Genomic DNA, 25,837 nt, shown 5'->3' with positions numbered 1-25,837 from the left:
GCATTTGTTTTTGGTGGGAATAAAGATGAGCTACAAGAAATGAGAGGTTTTTGTAGTGGCAGGGAAATGGAAATTAAGTGAATAGCTATCAGTTGGGAAATGGCCGAATAAGTTGTGGTATTTGAATGTAGTGGAATATTATTGTTCTATAGGAAATGGTGAGCAAGTTAATTTCAGAAAAGTCTGCAAAGACTTACAAGAACTGATGCTGAGTGAAGTGAATAGAATCAAGACAACACTATGCATAGTAAGATTATATGATGATCAAATGTGATGGATTTGGCTCTTCTCAACAATGTGGTTACAGTTCCAAAAGATTTGGAACGGAAAATGCCTCCATATCTAGAGAGAAAACTATGAAGATTGAATATGGATTGAAGCATAATATTTTCATTTTATCATTTGTTTTTTCTCTTTTTTCCCCTTCTGGTCTGATTTTTCTTGTACAACATGGTAAATATGGAAATATGTTTAAAAGAAATGCACAAGCAAGATAACTGTATATATATATATATATATGTATATATATATATATGATTTAATATATATTTTAACATATTTGACATATATTGAACTGACTACCAGCTAGGGGAGAGGATGGGGGAAAGGAATGGAAAAATTGAAACAAAAGGTTCTGCAAGGGTCAGTGTTGAAAAATTACCCATGCATATGTTTTGTAAATAAAAAGCTTTAATAAAAAATAAAAGAAATGCACCTATTTAACCTATATTAGAGTAATTGCTGTCTTGGGGAGGTGGGCAGTTAAAGGAGGGAGGGAGAAAATTTTGGAACACAGAGTCTTACAAAAATGAATGTCAAAAACTATTAAAGTTGAAAACTATCCTTCTATGTATTTAGAAAAATATAATGCTATTGAAAATTTTAAAAAAGAAATGAGAAGGGGTCAATCCAAGAAGGACATCTCTGGCCAAGTAAAGGGCTGAAGTTGGATTCTGAAAAAGAAGGGCTTCAAGATCTCAGGGATCTCCAAGACATTTGTTCTGTGAGGATCCTGGACATGGGTTAGAAGAGTCTATGGGTGTCCAGAGACGGCCACAGAATCTCTCCTACCTAAGTGCAAGACTTAAGACTAAGGTCTTCAGGGAGAAAATGTGAATGAGCTGTCTTCTGGAAGTAGAGAGTACAATTATGAGACAACTTTGGAGTGAATGAGAGTAAAGATAGGAAGAATAGAAGCCACATTCAAGTGGCAACAAACCAGCTTGTCCAATGAGCAAACTGTCATGGAATCAAGAATTCTGGAATAAGGGTTCCCAACACTCAAGGAGACCTGCAGCCTGAGACCACCAACTGCTCCCTCCCCAAACAACAACAGCCACAGGTAATTGGGTTCTGTGAGAAAGTTTTGGAGGAGATGTGGAAATTCACTGTCCACTTGTCTCTCAGCTAAGATCAGGAGTGACTCTGAAATGCTTTACCAAAATCTGCACACACTTGTAGCACCAATTTCTCTACCAATTTATGAATCCTGCTTCCAAAAGAAAACATATTGTCTTGTTCTTGACAAAGCCTTGATTGTGATTTACTGCTACTTCCTTTTTTAAATGTTTATTGATCATCCCTTTAATAATATATTCTGGAATTTTGCCAGAAATCAAAGTTAAACTCATCTGACTACAGTTTTTGGACTGTTTTTTTTTCTGATTATGATTATGGAATTACATTTGTTTTTATCTAATGCTACTGGATCATTGTCAGTATCTGGGACTTTTCAAAAATCACTGACTTCAACAACCTTATCTACTCCATCTCTCAGTATTATGGACCAGAACTTGAAACAAGGTGCTACTGCTTAGGTACTTACAGTTAGTTTCACGTTTAAAGGAGTTCACACCTTTCGAGAGCATATATAAGGAGGAATTCACAAGCCCACTAAAGGACAAGCCCACTCTTGGACTTCAGGAGATTCACAAGTCAGAAACCCACAAGCCCACTCTCTGGGAGGAGGAATCAAGATTCATTCCATTTTCTACCTTTGTGCTGGCTAGAGGCTGAAGGGCAAACTTTTGGATTCGGCGACATTTGGAGGGGAGCTCTTGGAACCAAGGAGAGAGATAGGCCTCTATTAAAGCTAACTGGACCCTAGGAAAAGAGATAGGAATTAAAAGGAAACAAAAGGATTTGGATTTTAATTCCTGGCTACATTTGGGGTGGTTATTACACAGAGCTGAAAGGCTGCCTCCAGAAGCCCTCCAAGAAGTCTGCTCCCAGAGAACGTGATAATCTAGAGAACATTACATTTTGGCACCTGAACAGGGACAGACATGACCCTGATTTTCAGTGGAAAAGTCTCCTCGACCCAGAAACTAGAGTGAGTACAACAAGGAAATTTTGTTAAAGAGCAAAAGTAGAATTTCAGCTGAAATGGGACAGATATTTAGAAAACAGCCTTTTGTTTCTCTTCAAGGAAAATGTGTAGAGAGCAGTGTCAGGGTTATGAAAAGCCAAGGTTTGATTATAATTTGGGAGCAGATCAGTGAACTTTTAGAAACTGTACAGTACACATCTCCTTGGTTTTCTAGAAAAAGAATTGGATCTAGAGGAGTGGAAATTAGTAGGAGAGCAACTTTGTCAATTCTACAATAAAAATGTACCTGACTCAATTTCCAAAGACACACTTAATACATATAATTTAATACAATTGGCTTTAGGAAATTATATAAATTATAGAATAAGGAAAAAGAAGAAAGAGCAGGAGGGGGAGGTGCCAAATAAACTAGGTGAAAAGGATGAAAAATCAGATAAGAATGGAGTTAAGTACAATTTTGAGTGTGAAGCTTCACATCAGGAGAAATTAGATCATTCCCAGTCCCCTGACTTATTCCCCTCAATTAAGTCTTCATAGGTGGAAGGAGGAGGAGGAGGGGAAGAGACAGTGACACAAACAGAATCACCTATTAAGCAGCCTATGACAAGATTACAAAAAGCACTGGTCAAGGCAAAAAATGAAGGACAGGATGTATCTGATTTTATAGATGCATACCCTGTGATTGAAGAACTTGACTCTTCAGGTCAAAAAAGGAGAAGATACACTCCTTTTGATCTGAAAAATATTAAGGATTTGAAAAAAGGTTGCACTCTTTATGGGGCTACATCACCTTATGTTAAGATGTTACTAGATAATTTGTCTTATGAAATCCTAACTCCCAGTGATTGGAAATCCATAGTAAGGACATGTTTAGAACCTGAACAAAACTTGTTGTGGTTTTCAGAGTATCATGAATTATGGAGGATTCAAGCCCAATGAAATAGGCAAACTGGAATTAACATACAAATCACTTTTGACCAACTAGAAGGTGAAGGTCAGTATGGAGAGAATTCAGCACAGATTAATTATCCCATAACAGTGTATGAGCAAATTTCTAAGGCTGCAATAAAAGCTTGGGGGGTTCCTTCCCCGAACAAAAAGATGACGGTAAAACCTTCACAAAAATAGAGCAAGGTTCCAATGAACCCTTTGCGGATTTTGTGGGATGTTTGCAAACTGCTGTCACAAGAACCATTGGAGAAAATGCAGCTACAGAAATAATGACCAGACATCTGGCTAAGGAAAATGCCAATGAGGTTTGCAGAAGAATTATATGGGGACAACACAAAAAGATGCTCCTTTAGAGGAGATCATAAGACACTGTGCCATAGTGGGCACAAATGCTTATTATACCCAGACTATGTTGAACATGGGAAGACAGGGTCCCTCTTGGCAAGGGACTTCTAGAGAAAATCGTCCATGTTTTCAGTGTAGGTGTGGAGATAGAGTGAGAAAACAGGCTGAGAGAAGACCTAAAACCCTATGTCCAAAATGCCACAAGGGCTTCCACTCGGTCTCAGAATGTAGATTGACCAAGGGAAATGAGAGGCAGGGCCCAGCCCCAAGATATCATACAAAAGACAGGTGGGGCATGATGGCAGCTGAGTTTACACCCAGAGAGTCTTTAGAAGTTCAGGACTCTGATGTGATCTATCAGCCAAAAACCAATCACATGGCAGAAAGTGATTACATGATCAGTCAGCCAAAAAGCAATCAGATAGCAGAAAGGGATTACAATTGGGAGAATACAGGCCTTTTAAACCAACAGGGCAGTGTCCAGTGTGAGCAGCTCCAATATAATTGCCAGGTGTTATGGAGAGACCCAGAAAGTGGTGAATGGAAGGGACCAGATAGGTTAACTGCTTGGGGAAGAGGGTTTGCTTGTATTTCTACAGCTGGAAAAGGCATCAGATGGGTGCCAACGAGCTATATTCACCTTGTCCATCAGAGAGAGATAGGAAAAAAGAGGAAAATCTGAAAACAAAGGAGAAGACCTGAGAACAAAATCTTCAGTAATCATTGGATTCCCTAACACAAGATGAGACTGTTGCAGGACTTGAAAACCAGCAGGAATTATTGGATTCCTTGAGATGAAAATTTGTTGATAAAGACTGCTGGAAAACCATCATGAATCATTGGATTCCCCACACAAAATAAGACTATTGCAGGACTTCAAAACGTGCAGGAATTATTGGATTCCTGGCACATGAACTAATGGACAATGGATTCCTTTTGGACTATTTCTAGGACTTATGAGAATTCCTCATGTTGATTCATATTATTTGTTACATCACTTCTAGCCTCGGTTATGTTACTATGTGCTTATGTAATTTATGTAATTATGTGTAATACCTCCCATATTGATGGATTTATGTATACCTGTTTTAAGTGAGCCCCTTCAGAAACCCGCTAATCTGATTTGATTTCCCACTTCCTTTGGTGTTTTCATCTCCCTTCCTGAGACGTCAGGGAGGGCGTGATCACCCCTTTTTATGATGTTTTCACTCCTTTTTTGAGCAGTCAGGGAAGGCATGATCACCTTCTTTTTTGGGGTTCTCACCTCCTTGAGAAGTCAGGGAGGTCATGATCACCTTATATTCTAAATCAAAAGAAAGTGGGAGATGTTATGGGCCAATACTTGAAACAAGGTGCTAATGCTTATGTACTTAGTTCACAACACCTTTAAAGGAGTTCACACCTTTTGAGAGCATATATAAGGAGGAGTTCATAAGCCCACTAAAGGACAAGCCCACTCTTGGACTTCAGGAGATTCACAAGTCAGAAACCCACAAGCCCACTCTCTGAGAGGAAGAGTCAAGATTCATTCCATTTTCCACCTTTGTGCTGGCTGGAGGCTGAAGGGCAAACCTTTGGATTTGGAGATATTTGGAGGAGCTCTTGGAACCAAGGAGAGAGATAAGTCTCTATTAAAGTTAACCAGGCCCCAAGAAGAGAGACAAGAATTAAAAGGAATCAATAAAGGATTTGGACCTTAACTCCTGGCTGCATTTGGGGTGATTATTACACAGAACTGAAAGGAAGGCTGCTTCCAGAAGCCCTCCAAGAAATCTGCTCCCAGAGAACATTATAATCTAGCCTGGGATGGAGTTAATCTGAAGCCTGGTGACTTGATATCAAGAGCAACAAACTCAAATTTTTTTTTACCATCTCCTCACTTGTTTTGGACATAATCCCCCTATTATCCAATTCTGTTCTGTTCTTTGCAGGTCAAAAATCATTCTTCTTGGCAGAGAAAACAAAATTAGAATCAAGCATTTCTGTCTTCCTTCTACTTCCTTTCTTATCACCACACTCCCCACCTTGAGCGGGAATCCTTTCTCCTTCAGGATCTGACCTATGTGTGCAGTTACTCCATCCCCTTCCTAGTAGGTAAAAAACAGCTAATCTCAAATTTCTTTATGGCACAATAAATCCTATTATTGCCAAAATACCTTTATTTCTACTCATCTCTTCATCATTCTCTTCTTTTTTGACCCTGGATTTGCTCTTGCTATAATTGTGGTGACTGACAACCCACTTCAGGATACTAGATGCAGCTGTTCTCCTGAAATCATCTGAAAAGAAGAAAAAGCCATAATGGATGGATTGTGAAGGGGATTCTTTGTGAGGAGATTTCAATTCAATACAAAGAATTAAATTTAATCTAATTCAAATTTATCTGGTACTTGCTGTGTTGCAAGGCCATGAAGAGAAAAAGGACAAAAGAAATAAAATCTACCTTCTCTAATACAGTGAATATGTGCTATGAAGAGTGAGGGGGAAGGGGGATGGAGAAGAAGGGAGAGGGAGGAAGAAAGAGGGAGAAAGGAAAGAAACACAATGGAGGAAGGAAGAGAGGGGGCAGGGAGGAAGATGGAGGGAGGAAGAGGGGGGGCAGGGAGGAAGATGGAGGAAGAGGAAGGCAGAAAAGAAGTGAGAGAGAGAGGAGAGAAGAAGAGGAGGGAGAGGGGAGAGAAAGATAGGGACAGAGATATGGGGGGAGAAATAGGAAGAAAAATAAGGAAGAGAGGAGATAGAGGGAGGAAGAGACAGAGACAGAAACAGACATAAAGACATATATGGGGGGAGAAAGAAAGGAGGAGGAAGGAAGGGAGGGAGAAAAGAGAAGAGGGAGAGATGGAGAAACAAGACAGTGAAAGTGCAGCATCTAGGAGAGAAAGTAATAGAAAGTGGGGATCAAGTGGGCTTAGAGGGACAGAGCAGAAAGACCACTTGGGAAGAGAGAAGGGGGGAAACAGCCAGTACAAAGGCAGAGCTGGGAGGTGGAGGCTCTTATCCAGAAGATAGCAAAGGCCAGTGGAGCTAGAAAGAGAGCATTAAGCAGAGGAAGATGCTGGCAAGGAGCAGAGGGGCGGGGGGGGGGGGGGGGGGGGGGGGGGGGGAGAGGAGCCCAGCTGTGCAGTTTCTGAGGGTGGTTAAGAAAACAGCCTTTCCCAGGGAACAGAATGTGAAGCTGGTCGAGCTCTGAAGGTGTTGAGCTAAAAAGAACAGAAGCTTCCTGCTCATTATTTTTCTTCTTCACAATGTCCCTGTATTGGGAGTTTCCCATCCAGAGAGAAGATTCTCCAGGTTCAGATTCTGGGCCTGGAGCCAGGAAAGAAGCCCATGTCTCTGGGCACGAGACATCATTCACACATGCTCAATATTCCATCTGTTGTCAGAGCATTTAAAAACCAAAGATTGCTTCAGCAAAAGCTATCGACTAGCCTCCTTTTTGTTAATCCCATGGCACAAAAGTATAAAAGACAAAGGGGAAGGGGAGACATTGCCAAGAGACAAGTGGGGCAGTTAGTATGGCCAGAAGCATCTGCTCCCATTCATTCACACAAGCCTGGGCCACTCAGACCCCTCCCAGCAAGGATAGCAAAGGCCCAGGGAGCCAGGAGAGCAGCTGGAAAGGCGGGGAGAAGCCAAGAAAGCAGCTGCAAATTGGTGCATCCAAGCAGGCAGTTTCCACAAGGAGAATTAATTATTATTAACAGTCACAGTACTCACCCAAGAACTCCTGTTTCTCACCGTCAGAGCAGAGACCGTAACAACGAGGGAAGAAGGAATGAGGATTAGCTGGGACATACCATGGCAGATTCCGCATGTTCATGCACAATCCAATCTTCAAAAAATAAACAGATGAGATGATCGTCAACACTTCTTAATGAGACTGCACGACTGCAGGGCTCCCCCACCTCCCCAGAGCCTGTGGTCCACTAGTGTATGTGTTCCACAAATGACACCATTCAAGAGGTTGCTGGATGAGGGTTCTGAGTTGTTCTCACTTCTGCATTTGTGTACTAGTTTAGATGAGAACTTATTTTGATCATAGATTATTTCAGAATAACCATTTATGATTAAGAAGCAAAGTTTCCTCCCTTAAGCCCAGGGGACTGGGACTGCCTTTAAATGGACATCAAACCTGAAGTGGCCTGTTACCCCAAATTTGTTTTGTTCATTAACACAAAAATAAAGGCTGAGATGTTAACAGTAGCGCCTAAACAGGGATGTCACGGGCATGGAATGGATCAGCAAGCTGGTTGTACAGGGTAGGGGGGACAGAGCAGGGCAGAAAGCTTCAGAATCATTCCTGAAGCTTCTCGCTCTGACCAGTTGCTATGAAGTACTCACCTTGGTGGTAAAGGAAGCTGTTTTTCCATAGTGATTCAACATCTGATCACAACTCAAATTGTGGTAATCAACCACATCCCTCTTTATAGTCCAAAGAAAGTAAGGAATTTCTGTTTTTACCAACCTAGACTGGCACAAAAAAATTCTTTATCAACAGCAAATATGTCTTCAAAGATCATACAGTCAAAATACAAACAGGAACTAGAGCTAGGTTCTGTGCGAGGAGAGAAAGGAAACAACAGGCTGAGCCTTCCTTGGGACTCCTTTATATGGAATAAATGAAGTACCTTCTAAAGGGGAGCAGCTAGATGGAAAGAGCACCAGCCCTGAAGTCAGGAGGAACTGAGTTCAAATGTGATCTCAAACACTTAATACTTCCTAGCTGTGTGACCCTGGGCAAGTCGCTTAACCCCAAATGCAAACAAACAAATAAAATACTGAGGATAGGACTTTTGAGTAAGGAGTACTCTGGAATTAGCCTGTGACAAATATGTGCTGGGTAGACAAAAAGCAGTAATTGCTTCCTAAAAAAATTTTAAGATGGATACAAAGATTCTCCAATCTCCAGATGATAAAAACCCTTATTTCTGCTTCATTCACAAGGGGAGCAAAGTTGTCTCTTTTTAACTCATCATATTGTCTAACATATTACCTGATGATCTGTGGCTACTTCAGAAATAATAAATATAGCAAACACTCCTTTCAGTACTTTTCTGGGGTTAGAAAAATATTCAAAGTTGCTCAAAAGTTTAAACTGAGAGAAATTCATACATTAATTTCATAATTTATTTTCATAAAATGGGGAAATTCTAGCTAAATTAAGACATAGGAAACAAAGGCCAGTGGGATTAGGAAGCACTGGGGTCCAGTCCCCAAAAGGCCTCTGAGCAGGGTGAACCTCAGGCCAGGAACTCCCTCCTCATTTACAAATGCCCCTGTTGGGCTACCTAGAGGGAATAGAAACATCCTAAAATGTCATTGAAGGATAAAGACAAGATGGTCATACTCTTTAGTATAAACATAAGCCATATATCTATATAATCCTACCATCACATCATGGATGTTATTTGACTTCTGAAAAATCATCTCATTCTCTTCTTCAATTTCAACATATTTGTTTTCTATGAAAAGAAAAGATATCATTAATGAAATCACCAGCGTAACTAATATTTCTCCCCACACCAGCTATATTCCCATGCTGCACTGTGACATGCTGCTCTAGAGCTCACATAACTCTTGGGGTCTCAAGTTCCTGAGATAGAGGATGAGGTGGCGGCACTGGATCCCTGAGCTGCCTACAAGCTTGGAGAATCCTCAAGACAGAGAAGTAGTTCATCATCTACTCCCTCTTCCCTTCTCTTTCTCAATTCCTATCACTCAGGTAAGTGCCTTCCACTCTTCTCTCCTCCTTCACTTCATCTCACACAATGAGGTCAAGGTTAACTAAGGTCATTCCCCCCTACACAAATAATCCCATTTTTTCTCCTCAGATTGACCTCTCCATCATCCCCACCATATGATTTGTTGATTTTTTACTGCCTATAACATGCCCATGTTGCCTTCATCTTTAAAAAAACAAACAAAAAAAAAAAAAAACCTTTCTCCAATACATCTTTGTCTTGCTACCACCCTAAATCTTTCTTGCTTTTTATGATTAAACTCACTGAGAAAGTGAGTGCTTTCTGCACATGAGGTACCTTCACTTACTTTTCTCTTATTCTCATTGTAGCTCTTTAATTTTTTCATTTATTCTTCTTAATTTTTTGTAGTCTGGCTTCTGACTTCATCACCTCCTAAAATTACTCTCACAAAATTAATCCATGACCTCTCCATCACCAAATCTTTTCTCAGCCCTCATTCTTCTTGCCTTTCTTGTAGCCTTTAACACTTTTAAAGTTAAAAGTTAACTTTTAGTAAGCTCTTTGCCACCTGCTCCCTCCTTCCTTTTGAATCTACTCATACCTCACTCCCAAGCACGGATTCTTCACTCGACAGACACTGGCTTCCTATTGGTCTTTGAAGAAGCAGCTCCATCTCCTTACTCTAAGAATTTGTACAGCCTATCTATCAAGCCTTGAATTCTCCCTCCTCATCTCCACCACCTGGTTTCCCTAGCTCTTTTCAAGTCGCGCTAAAATTCTACCTTCTACGGAAAGCCTTTTCCAAATTCCCCTTAATTCCAGAATCCCATTTCTGGCTTGTTCATTGTTATTTGCACCTTGATCTCCTCCATTTTTTCTCGCTTTTCTTTGTGGTCCCCTAATACTTAGGACTGTGTCTGGCACAGTTTTCCTTAGGAAAACACTTTCCTTAAGAAACACTCCCTTAGTTTTACCTTCATCACCTTTCACCTTGGTTCTGGGTCAACAACGCAGAAATCTCAGACCACAAAAAGGAGCTTGAACTTCTATTACTATGAATCCACAGAACCTTTCAGTATGTTAAATCTTAACAAGGGACAAAGCCAACAGATTTAAATCTGGGTTAGGAACTTGCAGAGCTCAGATGAGAGGGCAGAGAACAGATCTCACCCCAAACTCATAATACTCTGGGAGCACTAAATGCTTGCAGGCTCCTAATCTGAACTATTAAAGCAATAGGCAGACATGAAAGGAGAGAAGCTTAAGCTAGATATTCCCCCTCGGAAATGTATAGACTCTAGCACTGGTACAAAGTCTAAAAGAAGGCTGGAAGAATGAGCCAAACCATAAAAAGATATTAAGAAGAAAAAGAAATGGAAAACACCTTTTATAGATAATATGATCATTTAGGTTTAGAACCTAAGAGAGTTGACTAAAAAAAATCAAGACAATGAACAACTACAGTAAAGTTATATGATATAAAATAAACCCACAGAAATTATCAGCATTTCTGTATATTATCAACAGAATCAAACATTTTTTTGCAATATGGCTAATGCAGAAATTCATTTCTTATGATTTCATGTCTGTAAAGGGTTTTATATATCTTACTTTCTCAATGAGTGTGGAAAGGGGAGAGGAGTGAGCGAGTGTAAACATGAAAATAAAATTGAATTTAAAATAAATATAGACAGTATAAAATACTTGGGAATCTACCTGCCAAGACACAAAAATTTTTTGAACTGCAAAGATCTTTACACAAAGATAAATAGTTGGAGCAATATTAATTGCTCTGGATTGGCCAAAGTCAGATAATAAAAATAACATCATTTTCTCAGACTCCGAAAGATAAAAAATAAAAATAACACTTCCAGAACACTTTAAGGTTTACAAAACATCTTCCTTATCAGAAATCTAAGAGCCAGGCAAGTACAGAATTATCCCCATTTTACAGATGAAAGAAATGAGTCCAATTATTTTTAAGTTCTTCTGTGTCCTGACCAATAATAAACATTGTATTGCTTCAGTTTCCTAAATAAATCTTATATTCTAATTTTTGCTTTTATCAAAAGAACATGACTCCTTTACAAAAACTGACCATGTATTAGGACATAAAAACCTTATGCTTAGAGAAGCTAGGTGGCGCAGTGGATAGAGCACCAGCTCTGAAGTTAGGAAGACTTGGGTTCTGATTTGACCTCAGAACATGACATTTCCTAGCTGTGTGACCCTCAGCAATCACTCGACCCCAGTTTGCCTCAGCAAAAAAACCCAAACACCTTATGTTTAAAATTTATGAAAATAGAAATGTTAAATGTATCCTTTTCAGATAATAATGCAATAAAAAATATACTTAATAAAGGACCATAGAAATACAGATTAAAAATTAATGGATGACTAAATAGCCTGATCTTAAAGAATGAATTCTTCAAAGAATAAATCATAGAGAATTAAAAAGAACAACAATAATGAGGTAGAATACCAAAACCTATGGGATGAAGCAAAAGCTTTAAAAAGAAGAAAATTGTAGAGAGATATATATATGTATGTATATATACATATGTAAAACCAGTAAAATTAAAAAGCATATCAATAAATTGGGTATGAAATTTTAAAAAAAAGTTTAAAAAAAGAACAAATTAAGAATCCCCAGTTAAACACCAAATTAGAAATCCTGAAAATTAAAGATCAGATGAATAAAATTAAATGTAATAAAATCACTGAATTAATAAAATTAGGAACTGGTTTGTGGGTGGGTCAATAAAATGGATAAGTCATTCATTAATGTGATTTTTTTAAAGAGAAAACCAAATTACTTATATCAAAAATGAAAACAAATTTACATGCTAACAAAATGAAATTAAAGCAATTATTAGGAGTTATTTTACTAATCATATGACAATGAATTTAAACAATGTAAATGAATACTCACAAAAATAAAATAGAAGAGAAAATGGAATAGCTAAATCTATTTTAGAAAAGAAAATTGAACAGACCATAAATGAATTTCCTAAGTGAATTCTGCCAAATATTTAAAGAACTAATTCCGATTTAAATAAATTAATTGGAATAATAGCTAAAGAAGGAGTCCTGCCAAATTCCTTTTAAGAAACAAATATGGTGCTGATACCTACACCAGGAAGATCAAAAACAAAGGAAGAAAATTATAGACCAATTTCACTAATGAGTTGTTAGGCTATTGGCCATGCCTAAATGAGAATGTCATAGCCCAGTATTCTGGGAAGAGCACTGGGCTTGGAGTCAGGGAGACCTGGGTAACCACAAAGAAGTCATGTAATCTCTCTCAGACCCATCTAGAAAATGGAAATAACAGCACTAACCTCACAGAGACGACATATGTAAAGCACTTTACAAACTCTAAAGCATTCTATATTAGCTATCATTATTACTAGTTTTATTTCAATAATCTTGAATAATGCTAGAGAAATAAATATTTCCTTCCAAAAGAGTAGGGACAAAATATCAAAATTAAATGTGATTTTGACTATCATGGAACTCAAAGTCAAGCGGAAGAGTGGATGATGCACAAATACAAGTCGTTATATTCTTACAACAGTCCTATAATCCAAGAAGCCATCTAGCAAGTTTTCAGTTTCAGAACTTTTGGTTAATTATTAGTCATCCTTTATTATTATGTGAACAGTAATAAAAATATTGGATCCACTATCATAATCACCTTCACATTCATCTTCACCATTTGGCACCATCTTTGATAAAAAGTTGAATTTCTTCTCCACCCATCCTTTCCTTCGTAGAGTATTGCGGATTACCGGGTAGTGTCCATAGATGGAAAATATCTTCTTGTCCTAAAATAAAAAGAAAACATTTTGAAGTATTGAAGAAAAACAGTTCATAATACAAGATGGTCCAAAATACTGGCTTCAGACTTTGTAGAACATGACAAAAATTTGGTTCAGATTGAGACAATGTTGTTATTTTGGTTATGCTTCTACCATTTACCATATACGATCTTGGCCATGACAATGAGGTCTTAGAAGATTTACAAAACTCCTTATGTGCAATTATCTACCTAGCTAGACAAGTTACACCTTAATTTACCATCTGTCAGATGGCCTCTAAAGAAAGGTCCAGTTCTGTATGTCTGAAACTCAAGAGGGTTATAAGAGAAGGTACCAAGAAATGGGTGAAATCTTGAAAAAGGGGAAGACCATAAAATGAGAAAGGAATGGAAATGTAGACAAAAACAGACAAAATAAGATGGAGCAAAAATGGGACAAGATAAAGCTTTGATATCAGGCTGGAAAGATGGCTGGGAAGTAAAATTCAAAAAGCCTAGAAAGCAAAAGCATTTGACGTTTATTCAATTAAGAAAGGGGAGTGATGGAAGGTTTTTGAGCCCAGATCATAAAAGCAAAATAAAAAGAGATGGACACCTAGGGAATGGTGTAGAAAGGAGAAGATGAAAGAGTCAGGTGGTTATTATAAGAGATCAGAGGAAAACAGATAAGGGTCATTGCTGAAGAAGTTGTTGTGGGAATGGAAAGGGAAGATATGATAATTGAAAAATTAAAATCAACACTCAAAGATAACAAACTTTTTGAAACTAGGTGGATGGTGATACCAAGCAAATAAAGAAATCATCACATGAAGAGACAAGAGATAAGTTGATTTTTTTTATCAAGTATCAGCCTATCTCTTTTTTGGTTAGATCTAAGCCCCATTTCATGGACAAGTTTTTTAATGGTATCTTGCTTCAGCCAATTTAGGTCCACAAAGTATTTTCCACTGTACTTTGGATTACTGGATGTATTGGATTACTGGAAATTTATAGACTTGATCTTTAGGCATATGCTCTTTTCCGATTTCCACAGTATCTCAAGAAGCAGTTAATATGGCCCCAGCAACTTAAATTCTGTGAACAATTAAGTATAGATAGCATTGGCCATGTATTATAGAAGTTAACCTATATCAAATCTAAATAATAAGAGGCTTTCCCTTTTATTAGATGAAGTATTAATTGTCAATTCTCTACAAACAATACAAAACTGCTTAAATAAAAATCTGAATCAATAGGAAATATTGAAAATAGGAAAGATTGAAAAAAACAAAGTGGATGACAAATGGATATTTGGTACAGATTGGTACATATGTAAATGGCAGCCCCTCAAACTGGGGCTAGACTAACTGCTTCTTGAGATACTATGAAATTGGAGAAGGGCATATGCCTAAAGATCAAGTGTATAAACTAGAGGTCTCCTCAACTTCTGCTCCTGGCAAAACTCTCCAAATTATTATTATAGCATTTATGAGCCTTTAAAAGAAAAAAGTAATAATTCTTTTTTTTAATTTAATTTTTATTTTATTTTATAATTATAACTTTTTTTGACAGTACATATGCATGGGTAATTTTTTATAACATTATCCCTTGCACTTACTTCTGTTCAGATTTTTTCCCTTCCTCCCCCAACCCCCTCCCCAAAATGGCAGGCAGTCTTATACATGTTAAAAGTAATAATTCTTAAGAAAATATCTAGGCTCATCAAGAATGGATGTTTCCAGACTATTAGAACTAACTGACAAAAGTCTTACAAACTATTCCTGAGAAATAGTCTCATTGATGGAAGGTATGGTTAAATGGCTAAGCTCCAATTAGAAGACAATTTAGCAGGAACTCTCTAAAACTATGCCCCAAAGATCTGTGATTGGTTCTGTATATGTTCAACATTTTAATAAATAATCTAGACATGAAGACATGGAAATAGATATTATCAGTAGTATAGATAACAAAAATTGGGAGGGAATATCAACATTTTGGACAATAAAGTCAATATCCAGAAAAAAAAATCCTGACACTACATAATGATGACCAAATCAAAAACCAAGAAATATAACACAGATAAGTGACACATATTGGTTCTTAGGGTTTAAAAATGATTTCACAGTTATTGAAAGATGGAAACCAAGTAAATAATAGTAGTTGTGTGGGGGCAGAGCCAAAATGGAGGAGTAGGAAGAAGCAGTGTGTAGGATTTCTGTCCCACAAAGAAATCTAATAAAAAACCAGCCTGGAGCTTGATGAGGAAATATAACTGTGACTTTTTGACAGTGAGTCTCTTTTATCTGACCCAGATCTGTATAGGAACACAGACAGGGAGGTTGCAAACACTGGGAATGAGTTGCCCCACAGCACTCCAGTGTTCAGGGAAAAACTGTATATAGCAGAGCAAGAAGAGGTACTGTATCCACACTGGGGTATGTCATGGGGGATAGGTTAAGAAATGGTAGTTTTACTACTTGCTCCCCAGGTCTAGATCATTGATCCATATATCATAGATCATAGAGTGGGAAAGGACAAAACTCCCAAATAGGAAGACCCTGCATAGTATACCAAGAAAGCAAGCATAGCAAATATATTTTGCTCAGACTCCATATTCAAAGCAGGGCTTAACTTTCAGATCAAGCCCAGGCTACAGAGGAATATCCAAGGCATTAATATCAGACCAAAAGGGAGGCTACAATAATGCCATTTTGAATCTACAGAACTTCCTAGATGGCTGACAGGAGCATAGTCCAGTAGCATCTATTTTTGCTCAGATCCAAACCCAAGTCAGCAACTTGCAGAACACAGACCATGCAGGGTAAAGGGGAAGCAAACTTTGCCCTAGATCCAACCACTTTGGGAGCACTTACAGGAAAGTAAGGAAAGCTTACAGAACTCAGTCCAAGATGTTCCTGGGATCCTGGAACAACACACACTCAAAAACCTTGAAAAAGCAGTAACAAGACAAGTCCAAACTTTGCCCCAAGATGTGCTCGAGTTCATTCTTATCAAATTCAAGTCATGAAGGAGAGTGAAAGAAGTATCAAAAGAACCTCCCTCCTTAATGAATTATTATAAGATGTTCAAGGGAATGCTCAAAACACAAATACAGAGAAAAGAATGATTCCAAAATATCCATGAACAAAGTGCAGAGAAAAATGTGACTTGGACACAACTAAAAGTACTAGAAGATGACACAATAATTTAATCCAAGAGAATGACAATAATGAGACAACATATCAAAATTTGTAAGATGCAGCCAAAGCAGTAATAAGAGGAAATTTTATATCTCTTAGATGCTTACTTACATAAAATAGAGAAAGAGAAGATTAATGAATTGGGCTTGCAACTAAAAAAGTTTAAAAAAGAACAAGTTAAAAAAAAAAAAAACAATCAAATGCCAAACTTGAAATTCTAAAAATAAAAGGCGCGATCAATAAAATTGAAAGTAAAAAAAAAAAAAGAACTATTGAATTAAAAAAATTAAGAATTGGTTTTATGAAAAAATCAACAAAATAGATAAACCTTTCATTAATTTGATTAGAAAAAGGAAAGAGGAAAATCAAATAGTTAAGTCTAAAAAATGAAAAGGGAGAACTTTCTACCAATGAAGAGGAAATTAGTGCAATAATTAGGAGTTACATTGCCCAATTTTATGCCAATAAATTTGACAACCTAAGTGAAATAGAGGAATATCAATAATATAGATTGCCCAGATCTAAGAAAAATCCTCAGTACCAGATGGATTAACATGTGAATTCTACCAAGCATTTAAAGAACAATTAACTCCAATATATAAACTATTTGAAAAAATAGGAAATGAAGGACTATCAAATTCCTTTTATGACACAGACATGGTACTGATACCTAAACCAGGTAGGGTGAAAACTGAGAAAGAAAATTATAGATCAATCTCCCTAATGAATATTGATGCAAAAATCTTTAAATAAAACATTAGCTAAGAAATTATAGAAAATCATCCCCAGGATAATACACCATGACCAAGAATGCAGGAATGCAGGGCTGGTTTGATATTAGGAAAACTATTAGCATAATTGACTATATCAGTAACAAAATTAACAAAAACCATATGATTATTTCAGTAGATGCAGAAAAGGCATTTGATAAAATCCAACACCCATTACAATCAAATTACTAGAGAGTATAGGAATAAATGGACTTTTCTTTAAAAGTCAGCAGCATCTATTTAAAATCATCAGCAAGCATCATATGTAATGGAGATAAACTGGAACCATTCCCAGTAAGATCAAGGGTGAAACAAGGTTGCCCACTATCACCATTACTATTTAATATTGTATTAGAAATGCTAGCTTTGACAATAAGAGAAGAAAAAGAGATTAAATGAATTAGAGTAGATAATGAGGAAACCAAATTTTTACTCTTTGCAGATGATATGATGGTATACTTAGAGAACCCTAGAGAATCAACTAAAAAACTATTAGAAGTAATTCACAATTTTAGCAGAGTTGCAGGATACAAAATAAATCCACATAAATCATTAGCAGTTTTACACAACAGTAACAAAATCCAACAGCAAGAGATACAAAGAGAAATTCCATTTAAAATAACTTTCAATAGCATAAAATATTTGGGAATCTAAATGCCAAGGGATGGACAAGAACTATATGAGCAAAACTACAATGTCTTTCCACATTTTTCTAAAATCATCAAACTCCTCATTTCTTATAGCAAAGTATTATTCCATCATGATTATGTACTACAACTTGTTTAGCCATTCCCCAATCAATGGGTGTATCCCCACAATTTCCAGTTCTTTGTGACCACAAAGAGAGCTGCTATAAATATTTTAGAACATTAGTTCTTTTCCATTTTCCCTAATCATTTTTGGAAACAGACCTACTCATGGTATTACAGAATCAAAGAGTATAGGCAATTTTATAACTCTTTAGGCATAATTCTACATTGCTATCCAAAATAGCTGAATCAATTCACAATTCTACCAACAGTGAATTGTGCTCCAATTTTCCCACATGCCCTCCAATATTTGTCACTTCTCCCTTTTTATCATTTTAGCCAATCTGATAGATGTAAAATGTATCTCGAGGTTGTTTTAATTTACATTTCTCTAATCAATATTTAGAAGTTTTTTATAACTAAATTTTTTCATGTTTTGATTTTTTTCATCAGAAAATTCTTGTTCATATCTTTTGACCATTTGTCAACTGAGGAATGATTCAAATTCTTATCTGAATAATTGTAAAATCGTCCCCCCAATTTTCTACTTTCCTTCTGATCTTGGCTACATTATTTAATATAATCAAAATTATATTTTACATTTCCCAATGATCTCTCTATTGTTTATTCATGAATTGTTCACTTAGCCATAAAGTTTAATAAATAGCATGTTACATGTTTTGCATATTTTTGTAATATTTCCCTTTGTATTTAGGTCATGTATCCAATTTGATCTCATCTTGGTAAATGATGTAAAATCAGTCTATGCATAAATAATATCTGCCAAACTGCTTTCTAGCTTTTCTATCAATTTTCGCCAAGCAAAGAATTCTTAGCCCCAAAACTTAAGTCTTTACACTTGTCAAACACAAGGTTACTACAGTCATTTACTGCTATAAATTGTATATCCACCTTTCTATTTCTTAGCCAGTACCAGATTATTTTCCCCAGTTACATATTAAATATATTTTTTACATTTTTACTTTGTTTTTAAAACCTTACCTTTTTTGGTTTGATTTCCTTCTCCAACTCACTTTATTTTTTAATAATTTATGTAGTTAATGTTTTTCCTAGTTATATTTAAAACCATTTTACATTTGTTTTTAAAACTTTTGAGCTCTACATTTAAAACTATTTTACATTTGTTTTTAAAACTTTTAAGCTCCAGATTCTCTCCCTTATTCCCACCCCATGCCCATTATGAATACACATGTGAAATTATGCAAGACATTTCTATAAAAGTCATGTTGCAAAAAACAAAACAAACAAAAAAACATAGATCACCATTTCCCCCCAACCCCCCAAAAAATCTTTTAATAGAGCAAAAAAAAAAGTATGTTTTTATCTGTATTCAGACACAGTCAGTTCTTTCTCTAGGCAAGAATAGCATTAAGTCCTTCAGAGTAATCTTGGATTATTGTATTGCTGAGATTAGCAAAGTCATTCACAGCTGATCATCTCACAACACTGCTATTATTTTGAACGCAAACATATTTCACTTTGCATGAGGTCATGGAGGACTTTCCAGGCTTTTCTGAAAGCATCTTGCTCATCAATTTTTTTTAATAAAATAGTAGTATTCTATCATAATCACATACCCTAATTTATTCAGTCATTCCCCAGTTGATGGGCATCCCCTCATTTTCCAATTCTTTTCCCTGAGAAAAGAACTGCTATAAATATTTTTGTACATGTATGTACTTTTCCTTTTTTGTCTCTTGTGGGACACATGCCTAGTAATAACATTGTTAGGTTAAAGGCATGAATTTGTAAGCCTTTGGGCATAAATCATATCTTTTAATCATTTATCAATCTTCTCCTTTCTCACATCTCCTTCCCCTCCTACTCACCTGCAGGGTAAGATAGGTTTCTATGCCCATACCCATGTTGAGTAGATATGTTATATGTAAGGTTCACTCATTCTCCATCCCTTCCCCTGTAAAAGCTTTTTCTAGTACCAGATATAGTTTTGATAATTACTGTCTTATAGTATAATTTAAACCTCCTTCTTCCTTTACTGGAAGTTTTTAAGAGAATTTAAAATGCTTTTATAAATGAAATTAGAATACTTAAATAAAAAGTTTTAGAAAAGAAATGAAAACTATGGAAGAAAAGGTTGGAAAAAGAATTAACAACTTGGTACAAGATGTTACTCAAGGAGCAAACTCCCTGAAAATCTGAATATAGCAAATAAAACCCAATAACTCTTGAGATAACCAAATGATCAAATGAAACATTATTTATAAAAGTACTTGGCAAAATGCTTGTCACAGAATAAATGCTAAATATAAGAAAATAGAAGATACCTTTGAATGGTAAAAGAGACCAAAAAGAAAAAATGGGAATCAAGGTAATAAGAACAACTTTGATATCATGTTTCAAGAAATATTAAAACTGCTAAAATTCCTTAAATCTAGAGAGCAAAGTGTAAACAAAAAATTCGAGCTGCCTCCTGAAACTCCAAAATGAAAATTCCAAGTACCATTATTACCAAAATCCAGAGCTTCCAGATCAAAGAAAAAAATCCTGCAAGTAGACAGAAAAATAAAAGAATTAAAATACTAAGGAGACACAGGATCACATATGGCTTAGCACTCTGTGAAGGAATGGACAACTTGGAATACTCTTATTCCAGAAAACAAAGGCCTTGAGTATATAACCAAAAATAACTTACCCAGCAAAACTGAAAATAATTCAACAGTGCAGGAAAAAAAAGTCTTTAATGAAAGAGGACTTCAAATCATTTCTGATGAAAAGATCAGAGTTACAGAGAAACTCTAAAGATTAAACATAGGAATCAAAATAAAACTCAAAAACGCATACATGAATAGTGATAAAGTATTAAATAAGGATGAATTGCTTAATTTCATTTAATAATTACATGCCCAGGAGTGGTATTATCATAACTTAATGATCTTAAGAATAAAAAAAGTACCACCTTCTGATAAAGATCAAGAACTTGGAATGAAAAATGAAACAAATTATTTTTAGGAGATGGCCAACATGGAAGCTTGTTTTGATTGACTATATATTTCTATAACAAGCTGTGTGTGTGAGTGTGAATATGTATGTGTACTTTCCTTTGAAGGAAGCAGGCTTGGGATAGGCTGTTGAGGCGGCAGATTTTGGCTTATTAAAGACATATATAATTTTAAACCTGATAGTCCTTCTGGAATAGAGCTGTAGGCTTTCATGGAATGCCAAGCTCAATGAAGCTATAATATAACATGGTAACTTGAAAAGCTCATGATTTCCCCTAAGCTGCATTGAGAGGATTCATTTCTAGGAACCATATTTGCCAAAGAACAGTAACAAGCTGGAAAACATCCAGATGCTTCCAAGAGAAGGATAATGAGATGGCTACAGGCCTTGCCAAGGAGGAAAGATTGAATCATTTAATCAGAAAAGTAGTCTTGGAGGGACACATGACAGATGTCTTCAGTATCTGAAAGGTAACGATTAGAACTAGGAAAAATGAACAGAAATAGCATAAAGGTAGATTTAGGGTTTCCTGAAGGAAAAACTTCCTAATAGTATAAGCTGTCTCAAAGTGGAAATGTATCCCTGGGCCTTTCGACATATAATTACCTAAACCTGGAATATTCTTCCCCCTGGAATAAGCTTTCCCCCTTTCTGACCCTTGGGAGCCCTCCCCAGCTTATCTTTCTACACACATTTTCTACAAAGGCCTTTCCTAATTTCCTCAGATGTTGGGACTTCCACCGCCTTTGAATGATTTGGTGCTTATATTGTAAGAATTTGCCATCCCTCATTTATCTGTATTATTCCTCCCTTCCTCCCCCAACTCTTATGACAGAAGAGAGTCCTAGTAAAAAGACGTTGTTGAGTTGGAGGTCTCTGTAAACTCTTTGCTTGACAAATGATTGTTTTATCAATTTCATTTCTCTTAGTACATGCTTAATGCATGTGTGACTTATTTCCAATGAAAGCCTTCAAACACATATAGAGGCATTTCTCATATTGCCCCATTAGCCTTCTTTTATTCTAGCTGCATACTCAAATGTGCTTCAAGGACTTCTCCTCTGGTGCATTCTGCTCACCTTGCTGATGGTAACAATGTATAAGCAGTCTCTTTATCCAAGAATAGTCCCCCATGACTCTCTGAAGTGTGGTCTGAGCAAGTGGGACCAACATATCCCTGTTGGGGGGATTTTATATTTATATTAGTGAAGCCTGAGATCACGCTTCCTCTCTTTGCTGCTGCTGCCCCACACACTCAGCTTATCCAGATCCATAGGTTAATCAGAACACCCAGATCATTTTCCATATGAACACACTCTTAAGTCTTTCCTGTCTCCCTGATTCTGGTATTTTATGATTGATTCTTTGACTCTAAATACAGTGTTGTAAATATAGTCTATGAAGGTCATTCTTAATCTTGATTGAAATCACAGCTTCTCTCTCAGTGGTAGAAGGAACTCCAAACATCATGGTCTCTTACCCTGTGGTCTATGAATTGTTGTTTTAAAGTATCTTGGTAACGGTTTCAATGTAATTAGCTTTTTTTTGTTCCACCAGACTGACTGCCAAAGAAATACTTAACATACAAAAAGCTTAGCAGACTTCTGATTTAGACCAAACTGTCTATAAACAAATTCCCTTTTCTCTTTCTGCAACAAATATTCATCCAATCTCTACTTTAGAGCTTCCAGCAAAGAGGAATACACTGCTTCTCTGTCCTCAGATTGCCGATTAAGAGATTCTTGATTTTGTTAATCATGGTCCATTATTGATTTATACAAAGCCTGCTGTCCCTTTAAGTCCCCACTTCTTTTTCATACAAACAATTGTGTAGCTATATCTCTCTAAAACTCTGCCACTGAAATGGATTTTGGGAAACAAAACATAAGACTTTACATTCATACTAATTACATTTCTTCTTAATAAGTTTGGCTCATCACTTCAATTTGCCAAAATCCTCTGTCTTCCTATGAAACAAGATGATCACTCAACTTCACTAGAGATAATTTAATAACTCAACAATGGTAACTTCATCCCTTAGATATGTATCCGATTGTACAATCCTTTCCATACCTGTGCCATCTAAGCCTTCATTTAAATAATTACCAAACAAGGTGGACCCAACGAACCTCATCCACAGCCCTGCATAAGAGCAGACTTCAGAAACTTGTGTAATAAATCCATTTGACCCTGGGCAAGTCACTTAACCCCAATTGCCTCGGCAAATAAACAAATGAATAATCAAATAAATAAATGGATGAATGAATGAATAATAAAGCCATCCAAATTATATTTTTTAAAATGCTGCCTCCTCTCTATCTCCTCCTCCTCCCATCACCACTATCACCATTCACCATTTCCTTCAGTGTTTCTGAATAACTAGAGCTACATTTCCATCTCACTCTCCCCACCTTACCCTAGTAACACACAACTCGCCATCTAAGCTACCAATTAGATTGCACATCATACTTTACTAGGTGTTTTCAGGTTTACCAGTGGTTATGAAAGTCAGCTTCTTAGTCATGTCAGCTATCATGTCAATCTCTAATGGTTCTCTGCATGAGCAGATCACTGTATGTTATTAGCATAAATAGCCGATTGCTTCAGAAATACTGTACTAAATTAAGACATCCCCCTCCAGGCTGACATCTAGTGTTGCCAATTATTCTGTGTAAACCTGGAGATTTCTTTGAGTCTGTTACTGTAGAGTCTTGGAGTTAACATCAACTCTTCCTTGAGTGGAGGCCTCCCTAGGCTAAGAAGAAGCCTCAGGCTGTGGCAGACTGTCAGTTAATTCGGGGTCAATAATACATAAACCCATATTATAGGGGTCAGTCCTGAAAACCATCTCTGAATCATACTGCCTTGGGGAAGAATCAAGCACACCAGTTCTGCCTCACCCCAGCAGTTATTGTAATAATTCAAGGGTGAGGTAGTCAGGGCCTGAGAGAAGAGGGAATTTTGGAGAGATGCATCAGAGATAAAAACAAGAGATGCTGCAGAGATGAAATCAACAAGAGATGCTGCAGAAATGAAATCCATAAGAGATGCTGCAGGGGTGAAATCAACAAGAGATGCTGCAGGGGTGAAATCAACAAGAGATGCTGCAGAGGTGAAATCAACAGATGCTGCAGGGGTGAAATCAACAAGAGATGCTGCAGGGGTGAAATCAACAAGAGATGCTGCAGGGGTGAAAGCAAGAGATGCTGCAGGGGTGAAAGCAAGAGATGCTGTAGAGGTGAGATCAACAGGTTTGACTATTTGGATATGGGGGTAAGGGAGTCAAAAGTATGTCCAGGATAACCCCTAGCTTGTAGGTCTGAAGGCCCAAGAGAATGGTGTTGCCTTCTATAGTGAGTAATAGGGAAATTAGGGACAGGGGAGGGTTTGGAGGGAAAGATGAGTTCAGTTTTAGACCTACTGAGCTTAAGATGTCTATTGAGCTTCCAGTCTGAGATGTCTTGAAAGGCAATTGAAAATGTGATTCAAGATCAGTAGAGAGGTAGAGGAAGGAAAGGTAGATTTGAGAATCAGTATGGAGAAGGAAATTAAATCCATGGGAGCTGATGAGATCACCAGTGAAATAGTCTGGAGGGAGAAGAGAAGAGGACCCGGGAGACCCCTCAGTTAGAGGTCACAATCAGATAAGTGAAAGGGCCCAGAACATCTCTGAAATCAGAGAATTATGCCACATCCAAGAACAAGAAGTTTAGTATCTAAAACTAGGGCATAAGAGTGGTGAAAGTTGGGCAAGAAATGAAAGATCAAAGCCCATAGACCAAGGGCAAAGTCTTTTGGACCAAGGAGAAGCTGGACAACATGCTATATATAGTATGAAGAGCCTGAGATTAAGTCTTGGAAAAATGGGTTAAAAATCCCAGATCTGGTACTTAAAAGTAATGTGATCTTGGCCACATCATTTAACTCCACTAGACCTGAGTTTTCCTGTCTCTAAAATTTGTCTACAGGACTAGGAACAGCCTGGCCTACTTAATTAAATTCTAGGAAGTTAAGTACCAAACAAGGCTGGCTATGGGGGTCATTGTTTTTTTTCAGCCACAGCAACTCCGATCATTTAAGGTCTGAAGGGAATGCAGACTGTCTTGGTGGAGAAAGTATAAAAACCATGATAAAAGTCACAAAACCCAAGTACAGATCTATTCAGAATCACATTGTTTTATCCTACCTGACCCAAACCCTTGGCCCATGCTGGCAAGAAGGAACTCTCCATGTCCACTCTCTAAAATATTAACATTTTTACTCCTTGACAAGCAAGAACAGATTATGTTGTTCATAAGTCCTTGGAAGACATGAACCATGTTCAACTGACAGGACAAAAACAAAAGAACTGGATTTTCTTTTCCTGCTGTAAGTTTCTTATGGCATCCATGAGGCAGTATATTAATCTTTTCTGGAAGAAGATCTCTTACTCTTTTTTAGAAAAATAACCAAATCCAGCTCTGGGCCCAGTGTCAGAAAGATATAGGTCCTTGAGTGGCTTTCATGCATGAGCTAATAATTCCCACAATCCACCAAAAGGCATCCACACCCACAAATCCTCTTAAGTCTGCAAATTGCCCTTGATTGGCTAGTGAATGCTAGCCACTACTGCATCACCCTACTTCTTGCCTCCTTCCCCCCAAGTGTTTTTACCAGCCTAGAAGACTCGGCCAACCTAAATCCCTGTTCCTTGCCTGCGTTCCCCTGCTCCTTCTCTCCATTTGAAGTGGATTACTCAGAATGTGATCCAAACTTGTGATCTACATATCCTTTCTCTGACTTTCTTCATAGGAAAGCTGCATACTAGAAGTGGTAACCATCTGAACAAGGGTCTGTTGCTCTGATTCCTGACACTCCTGATTCCAGGTACTTACTTCAGGAGTTTTAAATTGTTTTTTATGCCAAAGACTCTTTGTCCCCTCTAGCATTCAGCCTGATGAAACCTATAGATGCCTCCTCAGAGTCATAAAAATGTTTAAAGTAAAATACATAGGAAGAAAAAGAAAA

At 37.1% G+C, this 25,837-nt stretch overlaps 1 protein-coding gene and 1 long non-coding RNA gene across 20 annotated transcripts in view; one reads left to right on the top strand and one right to left on the bottom strand.

Annotated features, from left to right (window-relative positions):
* Nucleotides 1-25,837, bottom strand: part of TTLL8 (tubulin tyrosine ligase like 8) — a 68,719-nt gene that overhangs the window by 26,604 nt on the left and 16,278 nt on the right. For 17 of the 19 annotated variants that reach the window (XM_074272027.1, XM_074272020.1, XM_074272038.1 and 14 more), the window contains 5 exons: nt 13,028-13,157; nt 9,017-9,090; nt 7,970-8,098; nt 7,346-7,460; nt 5,782-5,904 (listed from right to left, as the gene is read on the bottom strand). In XM_074272027.1, the coding sequence (XP_074128128.1) occupies nt 5,782-5,904; nt 7,346-7,460; nt 7,970-8,098; nt 9,017-9,090; nt 13,028-13,157 (571 nt within the window). The remainder of the gene's footprint in view (nt 1-5,781; nt 5,905-7,345; nt 7,461-7,969; nt 8,099-9,016; nt 9,091-13,027; nt 13,158-25,837) is intronic. The other 2 variants (XM_074272035.1, XM_074272034.1) reach the window with 1 other exon arrangement.
* LOC141545087 (uncharacterized) lies at nt 1,276-25,694 on the top strand. Its single transcript, XR_012482871.1, has 3 exons — nt 1,276-1,342; nt 9,155-9,350; nt 25,622-25,694. It is a non-coding gene; the product is annotated as an uncharacterized LOC141545087 (long non-coding RNA).

This window comes from Sminthopsis crassicaudata, chromosome 5 (genome assembly GCF_048593235.1).
Source record: "Sminthopsis crassicaudata isolate SCR6 chromosome 5, ASM4859323v1, whole genome shotgun sequence".
Classification (NCBI taxonomy): Eukaryota; Metazoa; Chordata; class Mammalia; order Dasyuromorphia; family Dasyuridae; genus Sminthopsis; species Sminthopsis crassicaudata.
This window is presented reverse-complemented; position numbering and strand designations above follow the sequence as displayed.